This window comes from Colius striatus, chromosome 9 (genome assembly GCF_028858725.1).
Source record: "Colius striatus isolate bColStr4 chromosome 9, bColStr4.1.hap1, whole genome shotgun sequence".
NCBI lineage: Eukaryota > Metazoa > Chordata > Aves > Coliiformes > Coliidae > Colius > Colius striatus.
In genome coordinates, this window is record NC_084767.1 from 8,846,716 (window position 1) to 8,860,450 (window position 13,735).

At 36.8% G+C, this 13,735-nt stretch overlaps 1 protein-coding gene across 3 annotated transcripts in view; it reads left to right on the forward strand.

The window, feature by feature from the left end:
• TENM2 (teneurin transmembrane protein 2) overlaps positions 1-13,735 on the forward strand; it is a 517,058-nt gene that overhangs the window by 399,477 nt on the left and 103,846 nt on the right. For all 3 annotated transcript variants that reach the window (XM_062002971.1, XM_062002972.1, XM_062002973.1), the window contains one exon: positions 6,942-7,147. In XM_062002971.1, the coding sequence (XP_061858955.1) occupies positions 6,942-7,147 (206 nt within the window). The remainder of the gene's footprint in view (positions 1-6,941; positions 7,148-13,735) is intronic.

Here is a 13,735-nt window from a genome sequence, read left to right on the forward strand (position 1 = left end):
ATTTAAAATTATGTGACTATGTGCTATTTCCTTTCTAATTGACAGAACATACTGTAAAGGGCAAACTGAATCATTCCAGAGGATACCTAAGATAAAGCAACATTTATGTGGAAATATCCAAAGTAATTCCAGCTGCAAATCCAAGTAAAGAATGCTTCAGTGTAGAGCTTTTTGTTTATGACATACTGTCTTTAGTGTGCTCACAAATGTAGCAGATCTTCTACTCCTTCAGAATTGACTTAGTATTTTTCATCTCAATAATTTGCTGTAGTAATGCAGGGTTGTGTCTCTTTGGACCAGCCAGTTTTATCCAGGTTCATGCTCAGTTTATGAGCTATTTCACTATGTCTACCACAGCGTTTGGATTTTGAAAAGACAATTACAGTTAATTAAATGGGAAAGTATTGAAGTGTCATGAAAAGTAACATGTTTCCAGCTATAAAATCAGCTTGTTTCCAGTTATCAAAATTCAGCATTGTAAATATAATTGCAATAATGAAATAAAGAAAGTTAAATTTGCTGTTAAATTTGACACCATCTTACTTGAGATGAAAGAGGGGAAAACCAGGTTTCTGTTAATCTAGAAGAAATTGGCCTTGAATACATGTGGAAAGCTAAACTCAGCAGTCATTGTGAAGCTGTATAGGTTGTCTTCAGATCTTTCTAAATGATTCTGAGACCTCTGCCAAGTGCTGCAGCTCTGAGTCTTATTTTGGTTTGCATACAGAAATGATTATTTTCTAATAATGATGTTATTATCAATGCAGACAGCAGGCAACATTAAGGTATAACTGAATTGGTTAAATGATCAGAAGATTTGCCTCCCTTATGTACTGATGAGTTGGAGTTCAGATACAGATAGATTGGGCACTGACATAACTGCCTGAGACACTGGAGCTACTGCCTGCTGAAACTAACCCTACTCATCAGAGAGTGTAGGGACTCAGGAACAACTGAAGGGAACTCTTTGTCATGTGTCAAAAGATAAAAAGATGCCAAACTCGTACCTCATTAACAACATAAACCACAGGAATCTTTTGGTTTCTGCTATTTCCTTCCAGATGCTTTGAAACGGATGATCAAAATGTGATAACAATCAATGTATTTTAAATGTCACTTCTGTTACCTTCACTCAATTTAATCAAGACATGCCGTCATTTTCCAGGTAGATTAATCTTATTAAGTAGTTATGTGGCTAATGTAATGTAGATCTTAATTAACACGTTAGCAAGCAGAAGTATTAATATGGAAGCTCTGAAGGCTAGCAAATGTGGTCTTCTGAAAATATACCAGACTCTAGGATTGTCTCAGGAAAAGCAAAGCATTTGATGAAGTTTAACAGAACAGAAAAGGAGTTTTATTTTTTGTGGTTAATAGTATGAGTTACTGTGTTTAAAGTTAGGTGATAAAGTGTATTATATACCATTAGGATTGATTGTTACACTGACATAGAGATTCATGCTGATATGTATTTGTTCTTTGTGAAATGCAGTGCCCTAACCTATCTTAAGTTTTATTTCAGTTATGATTTGCTTTTGATTCTGAAAACAATGATTATTGTGAAGACATGGCCCCATGAATGTGAAGATGTGCTTAAATTTTTAGGTATATCAGAGTATTAAAGCATATTTCTTAATTCTGCCTGCAGGGCTAGAGTGTTTGACTGCCCTGAGGCAGAGCAGTGATCTTAAGCAGACAATCTCTTTGCAGAATTTCTTTCCTATTGCCACAATAGAGATACAGGATATTGACTAGAAAACCTGAGATTTTGATTTTGTTTCAGAAGGTGGTGTACTGGACTCCTGAAAGCTGGTACAGATTTGGAAGCTTCTTTCTTCCTCACTTGATAAAACAGAGCTCATTAATACCTCAGCTTCTTCAGCATAACTGAAGTTCAAGATGTGTCACAGCGACTTCTCCACACAAACTCTCATCTCCTAGCTTTTTACTTCATTGTAGCTGTGGGAATTTGTCTTGCACCAGCAGTAAATATATTGTACAAGTCTCAGAGAGAACCTGTTTTTGCTTAGGTTCTAGGGCACTTAGGTATTAGTAGCAGATATTTTGAAGCGTAAGTTCATATAGGAAGAGATCAGTGTGGTTATAGTGCATAACACTGATTTTTTCACTGTATAGAAAACACATTTTCTGCTTTTTTTGTTTGGCTTTCTGAAACAATAATGAATGGCCAGTCAAATATGTAGCAAATTTACCTGAGGGAAAAATCAAGCTGTCATTGAAAACCAGAGTAATTCACACACATTATTTGTTGGTAAAAAGTCAGTGGAGTATATTTTTGTATTGAATGGTTTCCTTTACACAGCTGTACCATCTAGTTCTTTGGAATTCTGAGTCATCTGTGAAAATTCCTAACTATATAAGAGACAACAACAGAAAACTAAGTTAAAAAGATAAGGAAAGCAATATCTGCAGCAGAGATTTGTAAGAAATGCAGAGGTACAGGAAGAGAAGCGAAGGAGAATTTTCTTTAACCAACACCGGTGATATTTATTCCTTGTATTTAATTTGTATTTGTCCATATTATCTTGGTAGTTCATTATGTATCTGTTGGAATGGGTATTCTGCTAGATATTTTTCAAGAGTGTTATCAAGACGCAATTTGCAGTCATCACCGTTGTAAAGGCACACAGTCAAAGCACTAGAGTTAATTGCTGTTTAAATGTGATGTCTGTAGTGTGACACTGCTGGTAGCCAGATTTCATTTTTATTTTTTTAATTTTAACTACAGTATGGGAGAGGAGCCTGTAATAAATACTCAAGTAGATCTGGTTTCAATGTAGATACAGTTCTGCCTCCGTAGCTGACACTGCTTGACATCAGTTAAATTAAAGGCTGACTGGTCATGTCCTATCAGCTGCCACCTTCAAACTGACCTCCAGCTCAAAGATGAGGCCTGCTGACAAGTTAGCAGGGGGAGTTTGCATTGTTGTTGTCATATATTGCCTATTTGATAGCTTCAAAGGCAAATATTCTTGAGTGCTAAAACAGTCTTTTCAAACGTATATGCCAAAATAGTAATTCAACTGGGTAAATAACACAGCAGTTTAAATGAATAAGTGTTATTTGGTTGATAAATATATGTTTCACTGAGCAATTGAAATGTCTCCCCTGGGTAAGATGAAGAAGTATGCTTTTAAAACTCTCTTTTGTAGATATTTGTAGAGAGGAAATCATAGGGAAAAAAAAAATCAAGTATCTGTGGGGTTATGAGATAAACAGATGAAACTCTAAAACAGTCACTCACAGCCAAGATAATGATGCTGAGATTTATTTGTTCGCAGCAGCATGAGTTGTTTGGGCTAGTCTTTCTTCCAAGATTTGTCAGTTTGTCACATCGGTAACTTCAGTTAAATGCAGTTGATGTTCTTTCAATGTGATCTGCAGTGGTCTATCAAAAAGGAAAAGCTTCTAAAAATAGCTGGAGGGGAGTGAGTCAGGTGGCCAGATACATTCTCTGCATTAGGAAGTGAAGACTGAAGTGACTTAGAAAAAAAAATTCAAGAGTCTTTAGAGACAGAGTTTTTAAGTGAAGCTATTAGTGCAGAAAAAGACATTGAAAGTATAAAACTAGGATGATATCCTGTTCTTCAGGATTAAAAAATAAACTTAAGCCTATTAACGAGGAACAGAGATCCAGTGGTCATACTTACTGTGCATTTCATTTCTGTGTTTCTAACTTGGGGAGGAAGAAATGTGAAGATACCAATGCTGAGAAACCTTCTAGTGTATTTTTGTTTGACTGCTCTGCATTAGTCATCTTCAAGGTCAGAGTTTCTAATAGTCATTGTTAATATGTCTCGTTTAAAAGTAGTCATCTGAGAACATCAAGGTCATGACCAAATCAGGTGCACTTGCTGTATCAATGGAAGGAGCAGAACTAAGATGCTCTCACTAGTTTTGTGTCTTGCACCAGCAAGAGTAACTCAGCAGGAATTTATGAGAGTGTGATTAAATAATGCTTAATCTTTAGAGCTCAGATAGCTTGCTTGGGCTTAAAACTTTTTAAGTTGTTAAGTTAAACTTGGAAATATAAAACTTATATTTCACTACAACTTCAGTCATTTCTAAATTGTGTCATTTGAGCTTTGTAATGCACAGCCATAAAAACAGAATGTGATGTGTTATATTCTTAAAAGCAAAGGTAAGAATCCCTTTCAGCTTGCTGGAGGTGAAGCAGCAGCTGTTTCTCGGACATGACACAGGCTGGATATAGAACATAGGCATTCTATAGTAAAAAAATACAAACTTGAAAACAAGGGGTCATCTATCCATTCCTTTCTTTGTTGTAGGAGAAGAGTAGCTTGAATATTTGTGACAGTTGCTCATCTAAACTGCCCTTAAAATCCTCTGCTGTGTTGAACCCTTATGACTGTCAACAATTCTCTTCTTAGGTAGATTTTCCTGAGACACTGAAATATCCCAGGAGTGATTTGGAAAACTAGAAACTAGGTCATTTATATTGTAGAGAAAAAAGAAGAGCATCTATGTGGCAATGCTTGTGAAGATAATGCCAAAGATAACTGAAGCAATCAGTATTAGGATCTGAGTCAGAAACACTTTACAGAGTTTTCTTACACTGACTGACTTCAGTATTCTTTGTGTCAAAGATCTGCACTAGCTTCTGTAAAGTGGAGCATCTTTGTCATAGACATGAAATCAGCCAAACTGAAAAAATATACAGTGCAGATAATTCACTGAGGATGAGTCTGTAGACAGAGAATACTGGAAGTGGTCACTGGTCTTTTAATCTTCCCACTTTTATTACTTGCACAGCTTTTATCACAATAATAATGCCTCCTATAATACTTCCTGGAAATAGCTTTTTCTTTGACTATTTCAGTTTAACTCTGGATATACTGAGCCCAAAGAGCAATGTTCTTTAGAGTATATCGAGGAGTCTGTTGCCATTTTGGGTCCAGTTGATGTTCATTTGAGTATACACAGTCTGCTTCCAAAGAAATAATTTACAGCACGTTTTTTAAGAGTGTTGAAAAAAAAAAGAAATCAACATTTATTACCATAACTGGGAATTGTGAAATAAGTGTAATGTTGTACTCAAGGAACATGAAGGAACCCTCAACCTTATGCTGACTTTCCACCTCTGACAGTCATTCCAGTATAGTGATTCCAATGTAGTATTCCACAGGTGATTTTATGTGCTCTGTATCTGTTTTTCCTCTCTGTGTGGGTAAGGATTTAATTTAAATTCTAGTGGATTTAATTTAAATTCTAGTGAGAGGGTACCTGGCGTCACTGAGGTATGAACTTTGAGATATCCTCTATTGCAGTAATTCCTCAAATAAAATCATGGTGTTTTGAGGAAACATTACATGTTTTAATCTGGTTGATATCTGTGTTCTTGGGTGGCTCTAAAGGCACATTGCTTGACTTTCTCAGCCATTTTTCCTTTCTTTGCAGTCGGTCTTTGCAGCTTCTTGTGCTTTCTTTTTTTCTTAATGCTGTGCTGTATTGTAGATCCATTAACATAGAAAATGAAAAAAAAACAAACAAATTGCCAGAAACTGTAGAGCAGTTGGTATTCAGAGCCTTCTTTTAGCATTTCAAAACACTGCCAACATATTAGCTGTTTCATTATGTACAAGCTTAAGTGTTGCTAACACAGATAATTTGGGATCTATAATTGAAACCATGCTATTGCAGCTCTCTCAATTAAAGATAGTCAAGATACAAAAGTGTTATGTACTTACCTGCTGGAATTATGTCATTCTCTGCCTCCCTGATACATTCATACACTGCTTGAATATTCTTCATAAGTAATTTGCTGTTTATTGAAAGTAGTGTTACACCATGAAAAAAACCATGAAATAAACATTGAGCTTTCAACAAGTACAGTCCAGTTATATCAGAGGTATCATTACCATTCAGGATGTGTTAATACTGATATTAATGATACCTTTACATTTCTGTGACTGTTAACACATATTTTCTAGTCATGGAAAATCTGCTATTTGTAACTTCTGTTGTAATAATTTAAAAATGATTTATCACCAAGTTGTTTGGGAACATGGAACACAAAAGCAAACATTGCTATATACTGTAGCTTGAAAACACTAACTCTTCAGGTTTTGCACTCCATGTTTAAAATATGTAGCCTCATATCTCTCCTGTTCAGCAGAAAGTAGAAGGGATTTGCACCATGTTTTAAAGGTTGACTATTTCATGAACTGGAAGCCAGAGCACTTGACCAGAAAGGTCTCAAATCTTGTCTTCAATAATGCATGATGAAGAACCATCAAATGATGGATTTTAACTAACAGCAGCATGAGGAAGAAAGACTTAAAGATAGTCCCTGCTTCAGGCAGAAACAATTCAAAAAGCAGTACATTGAGTTGTACTGACTTTCTTTCCAGAAGGAGTAGATGCAGGTTAGAGTAACTGTCCTCTGAATCCTTTTCTGTGCGTTTCATTCCTTCTGTCAACTCTTGTCTATTACCTGGAGCTTATTGTACTGCTTTACTGTGTAAAACAATGGTAATAAAAATTTGCAATCAGTTCATTTAGTTTGAAGTTATCCTCTCAGTTCACCTTTCAGGTAATTTTTTATACCCTAGTTGCATACAAGATGCGACTGAAGACTGCAGGGAGATGTGCATTTGAATTGACTCTTCTGTTGTTACTATGTTTGATCAGTAAAGAATAATCTCAGAATTACAGGACTGGAGGGATTAGAAGATTGTAGGTGCTCCATAGAAAAAGCTTCACATTCTTCTTACTTAAAATGTAGGGGCAAAATTCTTACATACTGATTGGAACAGCAGGCAGATGGCATCAGAGTAAGAAGGGAAAGCTACAGCTTGATTTAAAGGTGACAATGCCACAGATAATCATATCGAATAAATAAAAATACCTGTATTAAAAGCAGTTATCTCATTTGATTTATATTTGTTTTTATTTTATAGGACCATGGGTCACTAGGAATAGCAGCATAGATAGTGGAGAAACAGAAGTTGGCCGCAGGATCACCCAGGAAGTTCCACCTGGAGTGTTTTGGCGGTCTCAGATCCATGTCAGCCAACCACAGTTTCTGAAGTTCAACATATCCTTAGGGAAGGATGCTCTTTTTGGTGTTTACATAAGAAGAGGACTCCCACCATCACATGCCCAGGTACTTTATCAATGTATTTGTTGGTGTTAAATGTCAAAAGGCAAAAGTTTAGAGCATTTATGTTGGGGCTTACGGAGCTAAAGTTTAGGGATTCCTGCGAAAGACTTAATATGTGATATTTGAGTACCCTGACATTGAAATTTCTCAGTTATTGCATGCTTCAGGAGGACATTGAAGTAACAAGAAGTAACCAATGATGTTCATGCCCTTCAGATTTTCCAAGACAACTTGCAGATTGGCCCTCAAGATTTTAAATCACTGACAAAATCTTGGCACCAATTGGGATAAACCTATCCACTTATACATCAGTCAAAAGCAATGAGAAATGTTGGTCAAACTCACAGTGTCAAAGCACTGTATGCAGTTGGAATGCACACACAGCTAGGTGTCTTAACATGGACTTTTCTGTCTTTGTAGAAGGTTTTTTTCACAGACTGTTGGAGTGATATCACTGGGATGTGCAAAAGACTGTGGCATCACTGCTGCTCAGCCATATTAAAGAACATTAATGTAGTGGCTGTGTGTTTGAGAGCTTTAATTTTACTACTTTTCCCTCAAGGATGATTTTGAAGTGAATCTGACTCAGACATAGGGCAAGTCTTGCAGCTGGGAAACCCATTTCTTCTTGATTTCTAACCAGCCTCAAAAATGAAAACTCAGTAGTACTGCATTTTTACAGTGACCTGTAGTACAAAGCTAAGGGCTGTAGGTAAAGATAGTTAGAGAGACAAAATTTAACTATCTATTTCTTCTAGGTTATGCCGTGGATGTTTTAATTTCTTTGCTGTGAGACGTTATAGCTATCTTTTCTGTTACAATGGGAAGTTTTCTTCTTATATTGAAAACTCATTAATGTGAATGGAAGGATCCCCATTTACTTAGATTAGAACTGTAATGAGAAATAATACATTTGCAGTTACACATACTGAAAGGAAAAGGCCTCCATTCTTTACAGTGCAAGAGAAGCAGAAATAGAAACCAGTGTTTGGAAAGAACCCCTCCCTTCATGTGCTATCTATTCTTGCTGCTAAAAATCAGTTCTTCCTTCAGAAGCTATCACCTAGACTGCTTTATTTAGTATATGATTTCCGAAAAGCAAACATAGAACTCCGTGATCTCTTTTGGGAAAGCGTCGTTTTAGATTTCTAGATGCCTTGGCCTGATTTACAAGAACTGCTACTACTTTTGGTTTTTCATTTTGGCAAAGCACACTGCAATTACATAAATGGTTAAAACGCATGATCTAAGCTAAAAACTCAGAAGCTTTAACATAATTGCATTGCTACTTATTGCCATATAGGGAAAGTATATTCACATTGCCAGCAAGGAGATATCAGCCTTAAGTAATATGTGTCCATGTGCTTGCACAAGCTCGTGGTACTTTTCCCATGAAACATCACACTTGCATTAAACAAATTCTGGATCTCTTTCCCAATGTGAGGCAGATTTATGGAACTATTCTGCATTGCTTCTTGTTCTTTGGTGTTTATTTTTAAGGCAGTATGCTGGTTTAAAACGTTCCGTGACTTATTGAATGGATATGTCTGACTGGTAAGAAATAAGATCAACAGCCCACAACCCAAGGAAGGGAGGGCAAGCGGTCAACTTTCTATCTAGTGAGGGGTTAGCATACAGCACCTTGGAGTTCTACACAAAGACTAGGGAGATTGTAATTTTCAGCCATTTCCAGACAGCTACTCAACACAGGAGATATCCACAGACAGTATGTTCCAAGGTGGGAGCCTTTCTTAGGAATGTTTCGATTTCAGCTGTAATGCTTCAGTATGTTCTCTTGAGGGTGAAATTAGGTCCATGGATCTTTAACTGTTGGAATGAGGTAATGGCATAATTCATTGAGCATGTCTCATTTAATTCAGAGTTTTGGTGCTCACTTACCCTATCATTCCACCATGAAAAAAACAGCAGTTTAGTTGAGGAAAGCTAACAGGATTATAAACCATGAACTAAAAATATGACTTAGGCCAACCAAAGCTCCTAAGCATTCATCAAAGCTTACTATAAATACAAATTACAATTGTCTGGCTGAGACAAGAGGGAAGTATGCCTGTATCTTTTAGAAGAAATCCAATTGGATGTAATTGATAGTACGAAATAATTTCTATTGCACTGTGATCAAGTGTATTTGTTCTAGGTTCCATTATGATGTTCTCATCTGAGAAGGCCATGATTCAGGCAAAGTTTCTCCTCTATCTTTGGCTTTGCCTTACGTGGATAGGATACAAATTTTGTGACCTTTCTATTAAATTAAATAATGAGAAATATCAACTGTGTTTCCTACTGAGCTGAATTCCTCCTCAGGGAACCTGTTTTCCAGTATTTAGAGGAGGCAATGCCAATCGTCTTCTATAACTGGCGTTAATGAAATCCACTAGTATAATCTGCAGAATTACTTTCCCATATTCATTCAGGGTCGTGGTGCTTGTCAACAGGGTGGTACAGCAGAAGATTGCTTGGCATATTTTGTCCAGCAATCAAAATTCAGCCAAGCTGCTACTGAGATAAATTATTTTAGAAAAAGAAAGGCAAGCTGTTACGGACCTGAGCTAGTGAAAAGGAGCTGTGTTCAGACAGAAAGGAGCAGAACAGTTTTGTATTGAAGAAAATAGTCCGAAGTTGACACCAGGCAATATTTTAAAATTGAAATTTAAAATCCTTGTTTCTGCAGGTTAGGGACATGAGCTGTAAAACAGTGAACAACTACACTTGACAGTTCATCACTGATCAGTGCTGGTATGTCAAGCCAAGTAAAATCCTTTGAGGGAACAAGTCAATAATCAGCAAATTAGGTACATGATTAACCTGAGACAACAAGATGCAGTTCCTGTCTGAGAGCCCTGCTGAGATTTAACCTTCTCAGTATTACTGTTTAGCAAATATTCCAAATGCCTAGTTTAGTCAGTCAATCTGATGTAGCTGTAAACTTGTCTAGAAGCTGCCTTGTGTGCCATGTGCATAGGGAGTGGATCTCTGGAGGAGAGGTAAAAATGCAGTTTTGAGTGGCAAGCAGACTAGAAATAGGAATGCACTGCTTTCAAGTGAGATTCTTCCAACCTGTGTAGTACTACATTGAAACAACAAAATGCATGTTGCAGGCTTGAATGATCAATGGGAAATTAGCAGAAGACAGTCATATTAATAGAATTGATAATGTATAGAAAATGAACTGTAAATGTCAAATAATGCATGAAATGACTCTACAGAGATTACAGCAATTATGATATCGCTACATGTTGGTAAAACATTCCAAATGACGCATGAAATAAGGTTACCTTATAGAAACATCACTGTAATGTCTGGAGAAGGCAGTGCCTGGAGTTATCTTGTTTTCATTTCCACCAGAGTGTTTTATACTTCAGATTTTTCACATCAAAATGAAAATTCTTAATTCATTTAGAACAGGAAATTGCTTGATTTGAAACAGCTTGAATAACTGGGGAGCTTCAGTGTTACCTTATTTTGTCAGCCAGCACTTAAACACATTGAGGTGCTCTGAACAGCTTAAAAGGTACCCGATGGTAACTGTGCTGCTGTGACTGAATGCTATCCTGTGTCATACAGATTGGGTTGTGTCACATTCCAATGTTGAAACAACTTGGTTGGCTGGCGCTGCGGGTATCAGATGTTTCATGGGTGCATTTTAATGAAGAACTAGCAACTGGATTTTATGAAGAACTAATTTTGAAGCACTTTGCAAACAAATTTCCCTAACATATGTTTTCTTGTCTGCCTAGGTCTTACAGGGCTTTGGCAAAAAGGCAAATGCTAGCCACAATGCCAAGCATGTCTTTTCCCTTTCCACCTTTCCCTCCATTTCAATATGCATTCGTTATTCAGACAAGAGCCCTAAGAGTTCTTTCAATTCCTCATTTCAGTCAATTTTAGAGATTTTTTAGAGGCATGCAAATAGTTCTAAATTTGAGGGAAAAAACACAAAGATTATGCAGGTTCTCTGTTTTCAGTCCTGAACCCTGCAAACTCTCTTTACTTCACTGTGCTTTCACAACTAGTTCACTTCCTGCAACTGGGCTCAGTCCACCTGTGCTGTGGTTGGTGTTGTGCAATGTAGTCACTACCCTTTATGTGAAGTTACAAAACTGTTTTACTGACTCCCCATGGATACTGGAAAAAGAAAGTTCTTATTAGCCTATGAATAAAATACATCAGAGTGTAGAGAACACTGAATGGAGAAATTATAAAAACAAATTGCCCAGAAAGAACTGTAGTATGGGATGTAGGTTTGTAAATAGAAGTGTGCAGTAAATATGCCAGGTACTAAACCCAAACAAACTCATGGAGAATGTGAATTTAGAATTGGTTCAGAGAAGTAGGCTGGCAGGTCTCTTATATAGAACTTCAATCATAGCAAGTACTGTGCCCTGCAAAATTGAACTCTGAAGCTATAGTCATTTGGGATTTCTGGTGTGTTTTGTTTCTGCACAGTTTTTGCCATTTTTGTGTTGCTTTTGGTATGAAACCATGAAATATAAAAAGATTGTTAATAAAAAAAAGGTCAATGAATCTTCCAAATGACCTCAAAAATGTAGTTGGGTTTGACACATCCATTCCCTAATTCATGTGATATTGTTGTCTCTTCCTTAGAAATGTGTGTCAGATCAAAAATTCCACAGTTGCTTCTTAATGACCATGAAAGTACTTTCATTCCTTTTCTAGATGGGTCTTCAAATCTGTGCATATTTGTCAATAAGTAGCTTTAAAACAAGAGTGATATCTTCAGCATAATATTATATTAAAGTGATGGATCGTGCAAGTCTGATAAATCAGAAAATCAACAGGACCACAAGAAACAAAATGATGATTGAGGCAACTGTGTGAGGAAATGGTAGGAATACACTGTGTCATCTCGGTGACCCTTCAGTCAGGGATTTTAGACTTTGAGGTCATATACCTAGTACTTGCTGACACATTGAGATTTCTACACCCAGGGAACCAATAGCACATACATCATCTTTTATTATTCCATCTTGAGGAATTCAAAGAGAAACTTAAAAAAATGTAATGTTGTATTCTGTGGCAGTTTGCACCAGTAGCATTGATAAAGTTATTCAGGTTTCCTCAATTCACTTTTACCTGAACATGAAATAGTTCTTCATAGTTTGATTAAAGAGGGGAAATACCAGACTTAACTTTACCGAAATTAAAACTGGGGAGTCATGCTAAGGGACCTGCTCTCACATAGGTCACACCCCATCACTGTGAAAAGAGATTCTGCAGCTAAAACTACTTCAAGCAGTTTCAGCCTGAATACTCTTCCCCTTCGATCTTGCCAACTGCTGAGCCTTCTCTGCTATATGAGGTAGAATCAGCATCAAACAGAGGGGAGGCAGAGGAACCTGCCAGCACAAGCAGAGACAAACAGCATGTTGCCAGTGAGAAATGTCAGCTTTTATTGCTACTTCCGTCGTTGACCCTTTGTGAACAATTGTTCTGAAGAGCAAGATTTCTTTTTCCCAAGATGTTGCCCAAGTAATAATATTTCCCAAGGAGGTGATGAGTCTGTCCTTAACCTCTGACTGTTAGACGATAGGTTTTAGCAATATTTCCAAATGTCATTGATTTAGGGGAGAGATATACGTGTGTTTGGCAGCTCTGGCACTGAGTTACTGACATGCCAGAATTCTCTAGAGCTCTAGCATGCATTGGCTTAATTGTACTAATTTACCAGATTTACCTTCTCCTGTAAAAATCCTCTGTGAAAAAAAGGCTCAAGTGGATGGCAATGTGATCATAACAGTTCAGAATAAAAGTTTTTATTCTGCTGCTTCTACTCTTTCCCATGATTAAAGGCATAGGATAGAGTGGATAAAGCACTTACTGTGACAATAGCTTTCAACATTAGCAGACCTGTGCTTAAATTCTTACCCTGCTATGAATTTCCTTTGTGACTGCATATTGGTAACAGTTCCACATGTTTAATAGGAAGGTAATAGTAGTTCTGTGCTTTTCCTTTTGTTGTAAGGCTAAGCGTATCAAAGACTCTATATTGCTCATATATAACTCTTACAAAACTTCAAACAGAAAGGTCAGCTTTTATACCCCAGTTTTAAATAGATGTCTTGCAAGGCACTAAAGTGTTAAATCACTTAATCTGTCTGTTCTTGAGAAAGGAGAATCTTCATTCTTTTCTTGCATATTGTGTATTCTTTTCTAGAACTCACCGTGAATGAGTGGAATATAGGGTATAAGACAGCCCTTTGTGGATGTTTAGTCTGCTTAGCATGCAAGACTACAGTTTTCCATTTAATCTGAAAGCAAGTAAAGGTCTATGTTTTCTCATAGCTGTCATAAGCATGGACTGTATATGCTAGAGATAACAGAGGGAAATGCATTGAAACTACTGGCAAGCAAGCACATGCTATTACTGCATTTTATTGAATACATACATCTTTCTTTAGACATGTCTATGGATCTCTATCTACTCCTACGTAGATAAATGTGTCTAAAACAAGATGTGTTTTCATAGGGGACTTGTTATACAACTATCAAAAGATTAGATATATTGTTTTTCTTGTATCTTAAGGGCTTGCCTGAAATAGGGACTAGGAGAGC